The sequence below is a fragment of the Nematostella vectensis genome, chromosome 5 (assembly GCF_932526225.1).
Source record: "Nematostella vectensis chromosome 5, jaNemVect1.1, whole genome shotgun sequence".
NCBI classification, from domain to species: Eukaryota; Metazoa; Cnidaria; class Anthozoa; order Actiniaria; family Edwardsiidae; genus Nematostella; species Nematostella vectensis.
Genome location: NC_064038.1, coordinates 4,314,888 through 4,333,842, shown reverse-complemented (window position 1 = coordinate 4,333,842; position 18,955 = coordinate 4,314,888). Strand labels below are relative to the sequence as shown.

Sequence of the window (18,955 nt, the reverse complement as noted above, 5' to 3'; positions counted from 1 at the left end):
ACAGTATATGTATGGAAATTTTCAAGAAAATTAGGCTTGAGAAAAGGATCAAAATCTTGAGACTCCCGCCTAATGTGGGAGAGTTGACAGCTATGCTCTTGGGTTTTTTCACATATTTACTGTATTTCACCTGATTTCTCAAGAAGTCTGTCCAAGTTGGGTTGACAGCTGTGTATATATGACCTCCAGGGAAGAACTCAAGTGAAAGCTTGGTATGAATTTCTTTTTCGAAGTATTGAATACAGTATTTTTGTAAGACATCATTTATTCCTCAAATAACATTTAAAAACTTCAGTTGGGTTATATGCAATAAACAATTGAAAAGTTAAGGGATAATTAGTGTCTAATTTATGCTGTAAAATTATGGGTTTTTACATATTTCATTTGACTTTGTGGCATATAGCATTGCTTCAAAGTTGGAAATTGTGGTACCAAGATTAACCCAATATGTGCATCTATGAGCACCATTAGGTTTTTTGATTGACCATAATTTGGAAAAATATAGCTGTCTGGGAACTTACTACCTTACTTGCTTACCAAGTTTTGTTTCATGTAAAATGTGTTAGATTTTAAGTAATTTACATACAGATGTTTAGATTTACAGTCCTTTATTGGTATTTTTTTTAATACACTGCAAAGTATGTAGTATAAAGTTTGGTAACTATATGCTACTACAGAAAGGGGTGCATTGCAGGACAGAATGTTAGAGACATCTAAGGGTGCAGGGAAGGATTATAAACCTTTTTAATGCTAGTGCATGTTTTTGCATTTGCATATTCAATTACAACTGGTGAAATAAGGTGCCCTGTGCCTTTAATGGATTAATTTAAAATGAAGCAAAGCAAACCACATTGGGGAACAAGGTTCTAGATTCTCAGCTACATTTACAAATAGTAAAAAAAAAAACATTTCCATGTAATGCATCGAAATATTTTTTTTCTTTGAGTATTTTTTTAAGTATTTCATATTTTGAGACTAATTATATGTCTTTGTAGTTTTGACACTAGGGGGTTTAGCATATTTTTTCCTGTGCTTAGAATATTCGCCTCAATTCTGTGACCATGTTGTGTATTATTTTTATACCAAGAGAGGTTGAATTACGGTGGATCACGCGTTCATGTGGATTATAGCAGCGTTAACCGACGCCCGAAGCCAAGCCAAGTACCTGCCAAAAATGCTCAAATTTTGCCAAAAATAGGATAACGAAAATAAGCAGTAAAATTATTTTTTATAAATACATTTTTGAATTGAAGAAAATTCTCAATTCCTAATGATCAAATGGAAACTTTTCGAGTGTTAACGTGGCATTTTAAAAAACATCCCCGTAAAACATGAAAGTCAGCAAGATTTTATCGATTTCGTCATCCAAAATATTGCGTTTTTGGCGGTATTATGCATATTTATTGTAACTGCACTCACACTTTTTGTGATTGGTGGAAAATTGTCTAATAGAAATAGAAAACATCACCCGATTGGTTGATGTGTTGTCACGCGGTCACACCTGGGATAAAGTTCGATCAAAACAACAACAAACCGAACATTTTGCCTTCGACGAACATAGAAGGCAGAAGTACATCTCAAGTAAAAAACGAGTCTTTTATTTCGTATTAGCTAAGTAAATCCTTAATTTTGCTCCCATAATGTAATTTATTTGCAAAAATGGCTACTCGTCGTCCAAATACAGAGTTTGAGAGCGACTGGGCCTTCATCGAAGAAGAGACTGCAAGCTCGATAGAGGTAAATTCTTTTCGATTAGTTTCCCCAAGGTGTCGTGTTGTCCTCTATAAGAACATTTTATTCTTTTTTTTTTTTTTTTACCGATTACGAAAAAGGTACTTCGAGGAATGCTCAATTTTATTGATGTTTGCAAGCGAACCGTCTACACCCTACTAGGCTAGAAGCAGCTTAATCCACTCAAAAACTCTAAAACCAAATTCTGTATAAAAAAAATAACAACATTGCAATAGAGTAACGGTGATATGTTATCGGCAACTGCTAGATTTCCCCCGAGAGAGCCGCTAGCCTACAGAAACAAACGCTTCAAAAGCGAAACCGATGTAAACAGAAGATCACATGACATTAAAATAAAACACTTCCACCGCGGTAATTATCAGCCTTTCTACGAGGAAACCAAGTGTTCTCTGTCGATAACATTTGTTTTTATTTTGTAAAATAACTTTCTTAACATTTTCTTCGCGTTTTTAGACTTTCTCCTTTTGAATTCTTTGCGGCTGACAAAATTAGCTAATTAGCATAAAACAACAAACAAAGGTAGCAGAGCGTTCATAATTTCTTGTACATTTCACGTACGCGGTTTTGCGTCGCAAATGATGTTGTTTCTGTGTGTGCTTGCGGAAGTGTATGTTTGCCAGGGGCGTACGCAGCCTATAGGCCTGCAGTCACTCGACTGCAAAAGAATTTGGCAATCTTATTTGCATTAAGAGGGGAAAAAATCAAATGTTATATATATGATGAGGATGAAAACTATAATTTTCTTAATCATGTTAGTCTGCAGATGGTTTGAAAACATTGTTATGTTGTTCAGTGCCACGCGACGAATGAAGTCCTATTTCAGATCGAGGATGACAGATGATCCTGTAATATTCTGAAAAGTCTGACGCATTGATGCCAATTTCAAACCCAAAAGCGGGAGTTATGAATTCTTAAAGGGGATGCGGGATAAGGGGCCACGCCTTTATTCAGCTTCTGAATGCTTTGACTGCAATTTGTTAAAATCCTGTGTACGCCCCTGTTTGCTAATATTACGGTTCGTGTTCTCATCAAAAGCTACAGAGTAATAATAAATAGAATTTCAAGCATTTTCTTCTCTCAAGTTCTGTTGCTTTTGACATTGAGTGTTTGCAAAATGCTACCATTACTGAGGGGGGAAGGGTTGGCAATCTCAGACCAACCGACTTTAGAAGGTCAAGTTTCAAAAAAATATATTTTAAAATAAAAATAAAAACAGAGAAAGTTGTTAATTTAAAACTTGCAACCCCACAGCCAAGACCAATATTTTCTGCTCCCCTAGTACAGTAAATGTGTAAAAGCCAGTTTACCCTAGCAACTATGTCACAAGTCCATTTAGCAGGGACAATTTGCACTTATAAACAGCCTGCTTATATTAATCAATTTAATATTTTGTGTTAGTTGCCGCAATTTGAAGCTAATAATCAAACTTCATCATGATATTAAGATTTTGCTCTGTTTTCAATCCACAAATTTTTGATATTATGTAATTATGTTACAGACAAAGAGAGACTGTGTTGTGTATCGCAAGCCTACATACTCTGAGATTTTGTGTGGGATCCAGCCAAATGAACTTGAAGAGGGCGAGGAGAGTGAACCAGAATTTGAGATTCTGACAGGCTTCAAGTTTTGTCAAGAGCCATCAAAACCACCACTTGCTGAACAGGATCACCAGCCAGTAGTGAATGATTTGTTATCTGAATATGGCCATGCTGCTGCTTCATGTGATGACATTGATGATGGCATCATGATCATTTCAAAGCATTGTGATGATCCAGACATCATTCCTGAAACTTCTCCACTGATGTCAAGTTCCAGATGCCTTCTAGATGACAGCTTTGTGTCTCTGTCTGGCTGGAATGAGTTAGTTTGCAATAATGATGCTGCTCCAATTGATGACTACGACTGGGATAGTTTCTCAGATCAAGGCTTGACTGACAACGATGAGTCTGGTCTCAGTGCTCTTCCTTTCTACTCAGAAGAATTATTTCCTTATCCAAGTGTCGAATCCCTCGCACTGTCAGTTGACCTAGCTGGCTGGAATGAGCTTACAACATTGCATGACCATCACCTTACTGCCCCTAGCACCGTAGACAACCCTGGAAAAGAGATTTATGACGATCATGAGTCGTTACCTTCCAGCATTGAAGCATTTGGATGGGATGAGCTTCCTTTCTATAACTCTAACTTGTCTGATGATGGAGAGATCCTCTATGAAGGTCAGGCTGTCCCTCCCAATCCTGGTGTTGTAGACGAAATCTTCCAGATGCCATTTATTGTGAACGGACAAGCAGAGTACCTATCAATGACAGCAAGCGGGTCCTTCCGTACCATCCCTTGCTCTGACGAGTCATCAACTGAAGGAAGCTTAATTGAGTTGATTTGCCCAGATGATAACACTGATGAGAGCTATGACATACTTGACTCACAAATTGTGGACTATGATGATGATGATGATGCAATGAGTGGGTGGAAGGAACTGCCATTTATAAATTCAAGTTTCTATGTCAGTGAAGATGATTCCTTCTCTAGCCACGACATTGAATGCATTGAAACTCCTACAGAAATTAGCAACAGCCCTCTAAATCTTCCCAATAGCCTCAGCTCTGTTTCAAGCTCCTTGTTTTCCAAAGCATCCTCCTTTTGCTCAGATTCTGATGACTCTGATGAAGAAGACAGCTATGATGATGATGATGACCCCTATAGCTCTGACGAAAGTGACTCAGATGAGTCTGTACTCTTCCCACGATGGCTGGAAGAGGGTAGGCCATCAGATGACAGCCCTTCAGGTGATGACTTGATGTCACATCTCTATGTCGACATCCCAACCTTTGTCATCCTGCTGTGCTTGACTACTGCTATGGGATTTAGCATTGGCCATGGTAAGTTGGTGTGTTTTATATGCTACACATATGTGGTAAGTAGGTGCTGAACACTAAATGATTTGCTCAAAGGTGGTGGGCCGACAAAAGCAAACATAAAATATAGGCTCAAAGCCCCCACCCCCTCTCCCTTCCCACCTTTTGCCCTTTGTAAAATGCTTTTTCTTAGTATTGTCTTATATCAGAGTTGATATTAATCAATCGATTCATTTATTTTATAAAATTGGTATTGCATTATGGCACATTTGTATGTTGAAAATGGAGGTAATTGTGGATGATGACTTATGATAATAACTGAAGACTTTTTAACCTTTTCCCTTCCAGGCGTGAGTGTCTACCTTAGTAACCAGGCCGTGAGCAAAACGACAAAGCTCAGTAAGCCCAACACCGTGACCTACTCGTCCCCCGACTCCGTGAAGCTGAATGGTTTGACTGCTGAACAGCAAGCTCGCCTAGATCTGTGGGCTCTTGAAGAGAAACTCTACCAGGAACGTGACGATGCAGGCAAGGATCATTTTGACATCCAGTCGCTTCATTCCAAACTACAGGAGAAGCACTTCAAGCTTCTTCAACAACACAGGACCGTGCAGCAGAGACTACAACTAAGTAAATCAATGTCTTGGTATTGGCGACTAAAATATGACGAAGAAAAAAGGCACCAAGCCCAGTCCCACAAGTTTGGGACAAGCAGCAAAAACATTCGCTCATTCCGTGATATTTATAGTGGGGATCTTTCTAGAACCGATGATGTAACACAGAGACGAGGTAAGCTGAACAAGGATTATGTGGACAGTTCTCATAACGTGTTCAAGAAATACCACTCCGTGTCGTCATTGATACCTCCTCGACGCGTAGGTTTGAATAACTTCAGAGCACGCTGGAACCTTGGCAATCCCAACCCTTATTGTTCGTCAGATGCTAAAGCCCCGGATGTTATCAGAAAAAGACAGCCATGCCGTGATAATGATAAGGACGTAGCTGACAATTTGATAGTTAACTCAAGGAAGCGTAAAAAAAACATAAAGAAAACAAATAATAACAAAAATACAAGATCGTCTTCTTCGTCGCCTTGTCATGCAGCACCTTTGAGGAGTTCATTAAAACCTTGCTTCAAGGAACCGAAATCTCTTATCAGAACAGAAACTAGATTAGCAAAACACAACAATGATTCACTGGTAAACATAAAGCAGCAAAGCAAAGATAAACACGCAGGGATACGCAGGGAGTTGTTGAAGAAAAGAGAACTCCGAAGAAAACAACGAGAACTAAAAATGCACGCCGATGAATTAAAACTGATCATCGCTGAGCTGCTCAAGGAAAGACGTTTAGCAGAAAAAGAAAAACACGAGTTGCGTAAAAGTTGGAGAACTTTGAAGAGGCAGCAGAATCGTTTTGAAAGCGAAAAATTGAGACTTGAAGAGGATTTAAGCGTGAGATCTCTTCATGTTCTCGAATATTTGAGGAGGGAGAAGAAAAAGATGAAGAATTGGAGGCGAACACAAAAGATCCAGATGCGTGATGACTTATTCAAACTCCAAGAAAAATTAAAATCTGAGAATGTGCAGGCTGCGAGACAGGGATACCGAGAGATTCTTGGAACGAAAAGAGATCTCAAACTAGAAAAAAGACTGTTAAGGGAACAGAAGAAGGATCTAAAGAAACTTAAGAAATCGTTGAGGAAGGAGCGTCGAAAGTTTGCGAAGACTCAAGCGAGGAAAAACAAAGTAGTTGAAAAACTGAGCAAGAGGTTGAATCGCGTAAAAATCAAAAACAAATTTCGAAAGAAAACGAAACAGAGTGCGAGAAAGTCACGAAAAATCAGACTCAAATGGAAAGAGGAACAGGAAAGGTTTTGGCAAGATATCGAGAACAAACTTGACGACTGGGTAGCAAATAAAACTGAACTGAAGTCTGCGGCTGCTCATAGCTTAAACAACCGAAGAAAGAGGAAAATGAAGAGCGTTAAAAAATGGAGGGAAGCGTTGAAAAGGGAAGTAATAATGGAATGGAACGCGATGAAACGAAAGTACGAAAACAAAAAAGTCAAGACTAAGCGACTGCGCAAAAAAGGCCCATGGACTGGGGAAATTCTTGACAAGATTCTGGCAGAGCAACGAGTCTATGACCAACAAAAGCGACTTCGAAAGAAGGGCGAAAAGGCCAATCGTTGGGATTCATTTACCAGGCTGCAAAGGAATGAAAAAAGATCTGATTTTAAGAATTGGCGCAAGAAGAAACACTGGAAGAAGTATTCTAGTGATGTGGATGCCTTGATGAGAAAAAGGCGTCGCAAGCAAGACAAGAAGTATCAGCGAGAGCTGGAGCGACTTAACCAGTGGGCGCTACAGATGAACGAGAAGAAACTGGAACACGAAAGGTTGTACTCCGAGAAACAGAAACGCAACCCCAAATGCCCAAGGCATAAAAATAATGATTCAAAATCAAAGAGGAAAAGAACTGAATTGATCCGAATTAAAAACGAAACAGTGATAATCGAGTTAAAGCCGCCACCGCCGAAACACAGAGACGAACTACACCCAGATACGACTAAGAGGGGGAGGGCACGGGCTGAGAAAACACCAGTATCCATGTCTTCGAGTCCAGTCGGAGAACTAACTTCGCATACAGACCAAAGTCAAGCACAGCGTCCGAATCCGACTCCAACCGATATCAAGCCGAACGTTCACCAAGAGTTTCCGATTCCACCCGAGCTCAAGCCGCCCCTGCCTCAAAGGTTTCCGACTCCAACCGATATCAAGCCGAACGTTCACCAAGAGTTTACGATTCCACCCGAGCTCAAGCCGCCCCTGCCTCAAGAGTTTCCGACTCCAACCGATATCAAGCCGAACGTTCACCAAGAGTTTCCGATTCCACCCGAGCTCAAGCCGGATATGCATGTTGATTTCCCGTTACTTCAGCTGATCGGCGGAAAAGACTGGGTACTAGAACCTCGCCACAAGACTCCTGATATCAAAAGCTACGAGGAACCAGCTAAAATGAGACCCCGCCCACTACCACCGCCTGATTGGTTAGAAGCCGACGAGTACGAGAAGGTTATGGATTGGTACGTGCGTAGAGCTATTGAGAGAAACGAGCTTCGTAAGAGTAATCCACTGGCCACGTGGTTCCCTCCTCATGACTTTAGTGTCAAGTCCGACAGCTCCTGGCTCTTTCAGCGTTCCCGTGATCGCCATGAGCAACGGTCTCACCCCGTATTTCAACATCACTCTCGAGGTCCGCGCAAGCGTCGCCGGGTAATGAAACACAAAGATGGCGCCTGGTTTTTCGAGCGAGCCCACGACCGCGCTGACCAGCGTGAACCGTGGTACATGCGCCGTGCGGAAGGGAGGCAGAGTGAACGAGACTCTAAGTTAGAGAACTGGTGGCTAGAACGTGGTTACAATAGGGATGATCTTCGTGGTTGCCATGGGAACGATGACGACAGTGATGAAGACAGCTGGTTTCCATGGCGAGCGCGACTGAGGCGAAGATTCTGGTATCCGTGCTTCTAGGTGAATAGAGATGGTACCTTAGAACTCTCCCCGTGTGGAGTGAGTGAGTAGCTATCCTTTGGTGTGCGTGCGTAAGTTTGGCTTTTTTTCTTTTTTTATGGAAACCAATCAGTCACCAGCTTGTGTCTTTTAGATATGAAAGCATAGGAAATCACAAGTTTAGTTAGTTACAATCTATTCTATAGCTAAATGACTACTTAGACTTATGATTATTGAGAAATTATTTTTCTTCATTTCATTTAGTCATTTTCTCTTGAAAATTGTAACACAAGGTTTCTATTGGTTTTGTTTTTTTATTCTCCCATGAATTGCAAAGTTGTTGTAGGTGTCTATTTAAATTTTAAACAAAACAAAAAAAATAACCTTTAAGACGACCGTTAAAATTAAGTTTGGTTTTCTTAAGTTTGTTTAAGAGTTGAAGCTACCAATCAGTTAAGTCATTTGGTGCTCGGATTTTGACTGTGATGTATGTTCGTGTTCACGATAGACGAGATTAGCGTACGTACGTATGTAAGTTCGTCCGTTTTCCGGCGTCGAAAGCCTTTCTCATATGTACTTGTGAGTTGACTTACATATATATTGGCGTGAAGTCTACGTGAATTTGCGTGCATGTGAGTGTTTGTGCGTGCGTGTACATGTGCGTGGTTATGCGTGAGAATGTGCGTGTACGTTCGATTTGAGCTAGCGTGCGTGTGCATGTGGGTATACATAAGCGTTTACGTTCGATGTGAGTATACGCGCGTATACAGCATGCGCGTGTTCGTGAGTGTACATGTGAGTGTAGAGGATTGTTTGTGCGTGAACTTGCGCACACTGTGTAATGTAGATGTGATCCGTGTAGACTTCGAGCGACTGTTTGTGCATGTGGTGTGTTCTCGTTCTGATGAGAAATCAAACGCGGGAGCGTTGTGTGTGTTTTTATTTTTGAGTGTGTGTTTTTGTTTTGCTTAGGTGTTCGCACCTGGTGTGTCGAGCATTTTAAACCAGTTCCAAACTTTCATTCATGTAAAATATACTTATGTTTTTTATGTTTTGAAAGAGAGTGACAACAGAAAGTATATGCTGTCGGAAGGCCTGTGATTCTTTCCGGCATCATTTGTCGGATGATACCGTTTTTATTTCTCCCCATTCTTTAATATTATTATTTATTTTTTTAGATACGTTTGGGTTTTGGACATCTTAGTAAGGATTTTTCAAGTTTTGGGGTTTGCTTTTTATCTAAAGGGTAAATATTCACGTAAAAAAACTAATGTTAAACTAACAAAAACTAATGGCAAAATAATCAACACTAACGCGGGAAACATTATCTTTTCGTGAAATACTAATACTTGTTGGAATGAAATGAATGATGTGGTCGAGGTTTTAGTGGCGTTTACTGGATAAGGGTCGTAAACCGGAAACCACACGTTAGAGAAATCAGTAATGGGTTGTATTTTAATTTTTTTTAATCTAGTCTCCCTTTCTTTTTTCATGACCGTAAGAAGGTTCGGGGGGGGGGGGGGGGGGGGAGAGTCGCGATTGGTCGTGTAATTTAGAGGGGGAGGGCTAAAACCCTTTTACATGCCAAATTAATAATTTGTCTTGCTAAGGGGTACGCTACTGGTTTCACTTATGGACTTATTTTCTTTAAGTTTCCCCCTTTTTCTTTTTTTTTAACAATTTTTCCATCGCCACGAGAATCACTTTCAATCCTTCGTGTAAAGCTCTCTTTTGTTTTTTCTTGTTTTTTTTTTTCTTTTTTACATTCTGGGTATAATTTTCTGTAGATGGTACGGATTTATTAATTTTTTAGCACCTGCAACAAGTCTTAAAAAATTCCTAAAACACATGGAGAAATGATTGTCAGATTTTATTATTTGGCCGTAAGAAAGCTAGATCTTTTTCAGCTGCACGGCATAACGAAAAAGCGGATCCAATCAAAAAGGGTGCGTTCTTATCAAGTCTCCCGGATGTCAGACACTTTCAGGAGATGTTTTTAATGACGATGGTTAAAAAGCATTTCGTTACGCGGTCTTCCATTATGCGAGTGACAGTTATAGCGAGACACGAGTTATGCTACTCTTATTTGTTTGATTATAATCGAGCAGTTGGGTAGCTAACTTAAATATACAGAGTAAGAAGAAAAACTACCTAAATATTCACGCAACCAAAAGTGCACGAAAACGAAATACCAAAAAAATTACAAGTGTTTGAACAAACCAAAAAAAGCGCACCTTCTAAAAGGTTTTTGGAAAGGATAGGGTTGTTTTCTGGGCTATCGCGTTTCTTCAGTTAGGTATCGTGTCGCTAGCTATTTTATTAAGAGAATAATTAATAGGGGCATTATTATAAGACACGGCATATATTTCGTTGTATTTCTGCGTGTGTGTGGCGTGTACTATATAGTCTTAAATATAGCAGTTTGTCGTCGGTAGTCCCAGCCCGCAAGAGTATTGGATCATGGCGTACAATGCTTATTTCAATAAAGTGGTGAAAACACGTTGTGCCGTCGCGAGTGTCATCATTCTTAAAATGGGGTATTGTAGATATTATGAGTAAGTACGCAGCTGCTTTGTCTCCTACTATCTTTGTTCTACAAAGAAGTTCTTTTGTCTCTATTCTTCTCGTTCTTTGTGTCGAGGTGCGGATATTGTTCATTTCCCCAATCAAATTGCAGCTTGGAAGAGCTGCGTACTGACCCGATATTAGAGTTAGTACGCAGCTGCTTTGTCTCCTACTATCTTTGTTCTACAAAAAAGTTCTTTTGTCTCTATTCTTCTCGTTCTTTGTGTCGAGGTGCGGATATTGTTCATTTGCCCAATCAAATTGCAGCTTGGAAGAGCTGCGTACTGACCCGATATTAGTTAAACATGTCCCTCCCTTTTTTTGGTTTCCCCTAATTTTTCTTGGCTTGTTTGCTCGGCGCAAAGAGCGACCATTTTGCTCTCTTTTGACTTATTATGCGAACACTATCCTCGTATTTTTATGATAGGGGACATATTTCGTCATTTAGGCCCTTGTACTTCTCACTGTCCTGGGTTACGCCCTGTACTAAAGAACTTCATGAAACCCGGATGGAGCGCCTCCAAAGCCCCGATAGAGCGCTGTGTTATCAAATTGGGGGTAACAGTTTCTAAATTATCACGCGTAAATTTTCTGTTGTTTCCCATGCTCATGTGCCTCATACTTTGCTAAGATTGGGGTGATCGTGATCACATAAACATTAGGGAATAGTCGCAAACAGAATTTTGCTCCTTAAAAAGCACTCGCCCTCCTCACACACCCAGTTACGGTCCTTGACCTTGCAATTTAAATTTTAGTCCATAAATAGGTTATTTACGCAAAAAAATATAATATATATTTCCGCCTGATCTAAAAATAAATAATAAATAAATAGTTCTCGAGTTTTTTTTAATGGCACCGTGGTGCCGGGTTGACGGGCAAAACACGGAAGCTTTTCTTTTTCAGGAAGTAGGTACTAGATTCGTCGCACTCCAAGTATGCTGGCGATAAAATTTATTTATCCCATCACAAGAAAGCTAGTCAGTTTTGCTTTGAACACAAGCAGAAAATTCATTGCCATTGTTGGAAACTCCCATGCCTTCAAACATGGCTGCCCTGTCCGTGTTTTCTGACAGGTATTCAAAAAAGATATGGATATAAAGCATTTAGTTGACTTACGTCAATTTGCAAGACAGGTCAGAATCTTGTGACGCTCGCCTGCGAGCACGGTTTGACAGTTATTGCCTTGTGGGGCTTATTCACATTGATGCGTTACCCCTTTAATCCTTTTCTGGAGATCACTTGTATCTGGTGATAACTGAAATCAAGCAGAGTTTCCAGGGGTCAAAGGGCTTTCTGATGAATCTTGTAATCCGAGTGATTTTCCGGAACGAACCTCGTCGACGCTTGTTTCATTGTCTTACTATCGTTTAATCAGTTCGCACCAGGATCACCGAATACAGTCTGGCTTACGATCACCGCTATAACCGAAGCACATTGATAATAAGGCTGACCAATACTTCGCTATGAACCGCGCTCTTGGTTGATTAGAATCAAGCTGTGGTAAAGTCTAGCTACTGCTTCCGCCATGAAGACGAAGTTCCAACAAGCAAAACCAAGACTTCTGCTTCTGTTCTCCTTCGTGGTCACTTCGCTAGCCACAAGCCGCTTTCACCAACCAGGCAACATTACACTAGGGGTCATTCTACCAGCGCATTCGCAGACGGCCTCGGGCGAGTGTGGTGAGTTGTATTTGCTTGGACTTGGCTACATAGAGGCGATATCTTACGCTATAGAGCGCATCAACAACTCCACAGAGCTACTGCCTGGGCTCAGTCTTGGTCTGGATGTGCGAGATTACTGCTATAACCCCAGACTTGCCATGCAGTGGGCGTACAACATCGTGGCTAACAATGATCATAATGAACTTGTTCAAAGGAATGGAGTGCTTAGTGATAAGTTTACCAACTTGACAGATCCAGTGGTTGCCGTTATTGGGACCATCGAGTCGGGGAGCACAGGCCACATTGCTGGTTTATTTCAGGTAAACAACTTAACAGGATGAAAATCTTCATTTCCTTGCAAATGAATACTCATTACCGCTCAAATGTGGTTAACAACTTTATCACCAGATTCGAAACGGATTGCTCCCGCACGCAATTTTCTGTTAGAACTGTCATTAAACCTTGTTTTACGGGCCACTAGCCTTAATCAGCACTAAGAAAAATACTTGTCAATCAGTCAAGAAAACGGTTAAAGGAAATGTTTAAAAACCGTTTAACCCTTATACTTCCACTAGCCTACGGGTTTATTGTCGCCCTGCCGACACCTGTTGGGATTGTCTTCGATGAATCTTGGTCTTTGTAGTTATCAGTAGCAGAGAATCAGAGGGATTACTTACATGCACATTAAACACAGGTTAAAAATCTAGATTTTTCAAAGAAACACCCCTTTTGGATGCAATAGAAAAGAAGTGAACTCGTTCGCCGTGCCCCACCCAAGCCAACGCTGCTGATAAAAACTAAAATATGAGGTATCCAAATATAGGCATTAACTGAGATGCTTAGTTCAATCTTCACACAACCGCAGACATACGAGAAGACGGAGAAAATGAGATTGTGCGAAATCCCCAATTCTTAAATCAACTTCAGGGTATAACATTGCTATAATTAAAATATTTGATAACACCCCCTTCCTTGTAATCCTATGGTTTTACCCATCACTAGGGTGCAAGGAGGCCTCTGCTATTATAGAACTGCACTAAGATAAAAATATAGAAGCGGCAAAATTAATTAATCAAGCTGCAAGGCATTGCTATATTTCCAATATATGATTACACCCCCTTCCTTGTAATCCTATGGTTTTACCCATCACTAGGGTGGAACGAGGCCTCTGCTATTATAGAACTGCACTAAGATAAAAATATAGAAGCGGCAAAATGAATTAATCAAGGTGCAAGGCATTGCTATATTTCCAATAAATGATTCCACCCCCTTCCTTGTAATCCTATGGTTTTACCCATCACTAGGGTGGAACGAGGCCTCTGCTATTATAGAACTGCACTTAGAGGGATATTTAGAAGCGGCAAAATTAATTACTATCGCGAACGCGTCCGACTGTCTGTTAGCTTACCCAAGGTAAACGATCTAAAAACTTCCTGTTTCGGGTTTTCGATCTATTCACACTCTATTACGTAATTATAATCCTCTATTCCTTTTAGCTAGACTATTTGTTTTTATATAAAAATTGATTGCCATTGGTTTAGAATTGGTCTAATACGATCGAGTAAGATGAGATTTATTGGAATTGATTTGACATCAGACAAGATCAACCTACAACTAAAATTAGCTTGTTTACATTGTGTCCCATACTCTGGGGAAGAAAGTGAAGATTATCTTAAAATATCATGATTCATCTCTCCCCGTCGTTTGTATGGATACTCATCGCTTCAAAAGCAGACACTAAAATTTCAGACTTTTGCTAATATGATTAATTTTCTTTAGCGACTCGCCGTAAATCGCCAGATGATGTAACCCTTCTGATTGTATTCCAGACACTCGGATATCGTACGCTTGGCCTGATCATATGAGGCGATCACGATTTCAGGACAACTTAGCTTTTCTTTGCTGTAAACTGGGATAACGTATAACTTTCTCAAGTTTCAAACAGTTTTGTAAGTTAGAAAACTGCAGTGTATTGCATTTATAAGTTTGATGTGCAAATCATTATTTGACCAGGCTCGATCTGATAGGCTCGATTACCAGCTGTTTCTAGCCCGCCATCCTATGACGCGTGAGCGTAAGTCTGTTACCATCATCATTTCCTGAATGCCTGTCTATCCTTTCCCTTGCTAATAAAGCTTATCACATATCCTGATTTGAAGCAGCTAAAATCTTAACTGTGAGTCCCTCCCCTCCTATCTTGGCAGCACAGCCACGCCCCTACGGGTCATTTCCTTATAATTTTATAGGAGGAAAAGGGATAAGCTTTGATAACAAGGGAGGTGCCCTTATCCCTTTTTCTTGATTTCAGGTAGTGAACATCTCAATTGTGAGTCCCTTCTCAACGAGCGAAGAACTAAGCTCTCCCTACTTCACCTCCTTTGCTCGCACCATTCCCCCTGACGGCGAGCAATCCAAAGCAATGGCAGACATCATAGATCACTTCAACTGGAGTTATGTAGCGGCTGTGGCCCACGATGGCTCTTACGGACAGCACGGCGTTCGTGCACTCGAGCGAGAGGCTTACAACAGACAGACGTTTTGTATTGCCTTCGTTGAGTTTTTCACAACTTCTGGGTACAAAGGAAAAGTTGAAGAAATTGTGCGAAAAATCAAGCGACAGACATCTGTGAAGGTGATAGTATTTTGGAGTAATTATTACCAAACACATGCGTTTCTGAGCGAGGCGACCAAACAAGGCTTAACGGACCGCACGTTTCTTCTGAGTGAGGCTATGGCGACTTTCGGGACGCAGGTCATCAGGAGGTATTCCTCAGTTTTGGGTAACTCATTAGCGATAATGCCCCACCAGTTTCCTGACAGCGAGTTTGAGAAACATTTGAAGAATCTAACACCAGATAAAACAAGACAAGGTGGGAATCCGTGGTGGGAGGAGTACTGGGCAAGTGAAGCTGAATGTGTGGAATCAGGATCAAAGGAATGCAATGCTCAGATCGTCTCTGAATCCGGGTTTAAGAAACTTTACAGTGCCTATGTCTCCTACGTAACCGACTCCGTGTACGCAGTGGCTAACGGTTTGGACAAGTGGCATAAATCCCAGCTTGAGCTAAACATCACAGACGCGAAGATAGAGCCCTACGAGCTATTAAAATTCATGAATAACTTAACGTTTCGCGGCATCACGGGAACGGTACATTTCAAGACGTCTGGGGACCCGGCAAATGCTTACTATGACGTCATGAACTTCCGCAGGAAGGATAACAACAGCGAGTATTATCTCGAAAACATTGGATTCTGGAAGAAGGATTCAAACTCAGAGCCTTTGTTACACGTGGATGACAAGGCGATTCAATGGAAGACGACAGATAGCGAAGTTCCTATATCAGGATGCAGTAAGCCGTGCCCCACGGGTACAAAACAATCCTCCATTAACCGCTGCTGTTGGGAATGCTTTCAATGTCCTGAAGGTACTATCAGCTCAAAAGAAAGCTCTACCAGCTGTAAAAAATGCAGTAAGGAGCAAATGTCCAACAAGGAGAACACAAAATGTGTCGACCTTCCGTTACAGAACATCCAATGGGAAGACAGTACGGCGACAGTAGTGCTCTTTCTTACTGCTGTTGGATTCTTGCTCACTATTATCGTCTTTGGAGTGTATCTTAAACAAAGGTTAACTCCAATCGTAAAAGGCAGCAACGAGGAACTGAGCTATCTCTTACTGTTCATTATCAGCTTGTCGCTGTTTCTGCCAATCCTCCATCTTTTCCACCCTACACCTGCAGTTTGCTATCTTTTGCAGCCATGGCGTTATTTGACTTGCACAGCTTGCGTATCTATCCTTTTCCTCAAGACCAATCGTTTAGTCAATGTTTTCTACACTGAGCCAGTGCCTCATTGGTTCAAAGCGTACATTTTGGGAAGAAAAGGCCAGCTTGTCGTCGTCCTCTCCTTGAACGTGATCCAGTTTATCTTATCATCCCTGTGGCTCATTCTAGACCCTCCTCACGTCCACAAAGACATCACCTTTCAGAAGCACGTGTTCGTCTTCTGCATGCCGTATAAATCAAGCACAGGTCTGATAATCCGAGCCGTAATGTTCGGCTACTTTGTATTCATGTCACTCCTGTGCATCCTATACGCCTTCAAGGCCCGCAAACTTCCGGATAATTTCAACGAAGCTCGTTACATCGGCTTCTCTCTGTACGTTCTACTATTGTCGTGGATAACGTACTACCCCGTGGACTCGGCTCTTGAGGGGTTTTACATCACCATCGTGGCGTGTGCCACGGGGCTTATGATTGCATTTGGTGTCCTTGGTTGTATGTTCTTCCCGAAAATCTTCATTATGTTAGTTTATCCAGAGCGTAACACCTTAGGTTCCGTCAAAGCCGAAGTAACGGAATTCTCTCTTAGGATCAGCTCTGCTCCGAATCTTATCAAAGTAAATCGAAAAGCTTCTTAGCATCCAATTTGTATTTACCCGATATACTAGAGTCTTCGTGCCGACTTCCACAGTGCGGCACTAGGATGGAACGTTATGTGACAATTGACTCTGGAAATTCTGGTAGCCAGGGTACTTTTTACTTAAGGTTGGTTCTCACTTGGACGTAAGCGCAAGCGCAGCGCACGTAATTTTCCGATTGTTACTGGAACGCATGCGCAAGAGAACGCAAGTGCTTGATTATCTTGCGCTTGTGTTTGACCAATTCTCACTTGTGTTGCGATTCCGTTTGCGCTTGCGTCCTAGTGTGAACTAACCTTTTAGATCAACTCATCTTGTATAGCCTTATTGAACCTCTCTCTGAACACCCAGATCTCCAATCTAGGAATTTACCCCTGACATTTAATTAAGCAGCTAAACATTAAAGCTCGATTAGCTCCCCAACTTGTCCTTGCCCAACCTGTAGATACAGAAATTATGAGCTACTGATCGTGACCGTTGATTGACATCAATACGTAACGTTGTGGTGTCGTGACATCCTGGAAGCGTGACGTGACGTAGCGCTGTCGTATTTCAAAATGTTCATTTCTCGAGATCGAATACTTTCTGAGACTCAGAGAGACCAAGAGTAAATAAGTCAAATCACACTAGCAGATCAATTCTTTTAGCCTAATAATACCTTGTCTGGTCTGGTCATTTGTCATTTTTGGTTTTCAAATCAGTCACTTTTTGCTAATGGTAGGCTATAGCTTATAGACTACAAGAATGCAGCATATCGTCACGTGATGCTACCGTGATTGTTTTGATACCGTTGCGTGACTGACGTCATAGAAATGCGCTGTGGCTGCTTATCTAACGTCCCGTGAAGTGTTATCCTACTCGTGAAACAATGCTGTGACGTCATAACGCAATTTCGTGCTGTGATGGTGAAATTGCTACTCAGATTGATGACATTTTAATGTCATTAAAATATCCATCGACATAAGATATTATTGAGCAATTAATTAATAGAGATTTTAAGATGATAAATTCAAAATGGGTATGAATGTGTACATACTGAGATGGGTCTAGCTACAATTACAGACAATTGTGCAGGAAATGGTTGAGCCCGAGTTGGAACCGCTCATCTGGAAGTTATAGATGGCGTTATATCATTGTGAATGGAGGAGACTCGAAAGAAAACACAACAAACAAAAACGACCATAGACAATAGTTTCTCTCTAATGTTGAGCGTTGTAGCCAGGATTTTTAACAGGAGAGTGCCCAAAAGGCCCTTTCAAGGCCTTTATTTTACATAATGTCTTATACATTTTCTGTATTTTTGGCTGCTTGGGAGGGAGTGGGGGGGGCTGGGCCATACCCCTGGCGCGCCCCTACCGAGTCACGTGAGCACAATCCTGCGTAAGCTAGCGTACAGAGGACAAACTAGCGTACGGAGCACAAACTAGCGTACGGAGCACATGCTAGCGTACGGAGCACATGCTAGCGTACGGAGCACGTAAACCAGTGTACAGAGCACAAACTAGCGTATAGAGCACAAACTAGCGTACGGAGCACATACTAGCGTACGGAGCACGTAAACCAGTGTACAGAGCACAAACTAGCGTACAGAGCACAAACTAGCGTAGGGGCAAGTAAACTAGCACAAACTAGCGTACGGAGCACATGCTAGCGTACGGAGCACGTAAACTAGTACATACAGAGCACAGAGCACAAACTAGTACATACAGTGCAGGAAAACATATGGACTGACTTTTATGAATACTGTTCGCGTATTTGGGCATAGATCACTTGTTGATTTATTTGAAAGTACTGCCCAAGAACATTCGTTTCTAACTGATGAAGAGACAAACCCACTATGTCGTTTATTTATAAGCTGGGAGCTGGGGGGGGGGGGGGGGGTTGTTAGATAAGGGGCGTTCAATACCAACTTGTAAGCTTGGGGGTCATTCATTAGATAGGAGAAGATTATTAGAGAGGGGGCATTTGTTAGATCATTTGCGGTACTTTTGTGGGCTCTAGATATTATGCACATACGTAGTACGTACGGAAAGTCGGAGGTTTTCCCTTTATAAAGCCGATGACATAGTTGGGATTACCTTATAGTCTTTGACACCTTTGATACAAAGTTCATTGTCAACAATGGTGAGTTGTACCCAATGAGTTTTAGCCAGAGCATCATAGATGTGTTGTGATATATAAATTAGT

At 41.2% G+C, this 18,955-nt stretch overlaps 2 protein-coding genes and 1 long non-coding RNA gene across 3 annotated transcripts; 2 read left to right on the top strand and 1 right to left on the bottom strand.

The window, feature by feature from the left end:
- Window positions 1–1,526: 1,526 nt before the first annotated feature.
- On the top strand, window positions 1,527–10,626 carry LOC5517779. Its single transcript, XM_001637787.3, has 3 exons — window positions 1,527–1,737; window positions 3,251–4,631; window positions 4,956–10,626. The coding sequence occupies exons 1-3, from the start codon at window positions 1,660–1,662 to the stop codon at window positions 8,141–8,143; spliced, it is 4,647 nt and encodes a 1,548-aa protein (XP_001637837.1). The 5' UTR covers window positions 1,527–1,659; the 3' UTR covers window positions 8,144–10,626.
- A 249-nt stretch (window positions 10,627–10,875) lies between these two features.
- LOC5517778 (extracellular calcium-sensing receptor) lies at window positions 10,876–17,191 on the top strand. The gene is made up of 2 exons (XM_001637786.3): window positions 10,876–12,668; window positions 14,657–17,191. The coding sequence occupies exons 1-2, from the start codon at window positions 12,213–12,215 to the stop codon at window positions 16,766–16,768; spliced, it is 2,568 nt and encodes an 855-aa protein (XP_001637836.1). The 5' UTR covers window positions 10,876–12,212; the 3' UTR covers window positions 16,769–17,191.
- On the bottom strand, window positions 16,889–18,954 carry LOC116601435. Its single transcript, XR_004290024.2, has 2 exons — window positions 18,847–18,954; window positions 16,889–17,207 (listed from the first exon to the last, which is right to left on the bottom strand). It is a non-coding gene; the product is annotated as an uncharacterized LOC116601435 (long non-coding RNA).
- Between the last annotated feature and the right edge of the window lies 1 nt (window position 18,955).

Coding starts and splice junctions, on each gene's coding strand:
- LOC5517779 (XM_001637787.3), top strand. CDS start 1,660: ATGGCTACTCGTCGTCCAAATACAGAGTTTGAGAGCGACTGGGCCTTC. Junction 1,738..3,250: donor AGACTGCAAGCTCGATAGAG/GTAAATTCTTTT, acceptor ATTATGTTACAG/ACAAAGAGAGACTGTGTTGT. Junction 4,632..4,955: donor GGGATTTAGCATTGGCCATG/GTAAGTTGGTGT, acceptor TTTCCCTTCCAG/GCGTGAGTGTCTACCTTAGT.
- LOC5517778 (XM_001637786.3), top strand. CDS start 12,213: ATGAAGACGAAGTTCCAACAAGCAAAACCAAGACTTCTGCTTCTGTTC. Junction 12,669..14,656: donor ACATTGCTGGTTTATTTCAG/GTAAACAACTTA, acceptor TCTTGATTTCAG/GTAGTGAACATCTCAATTGT.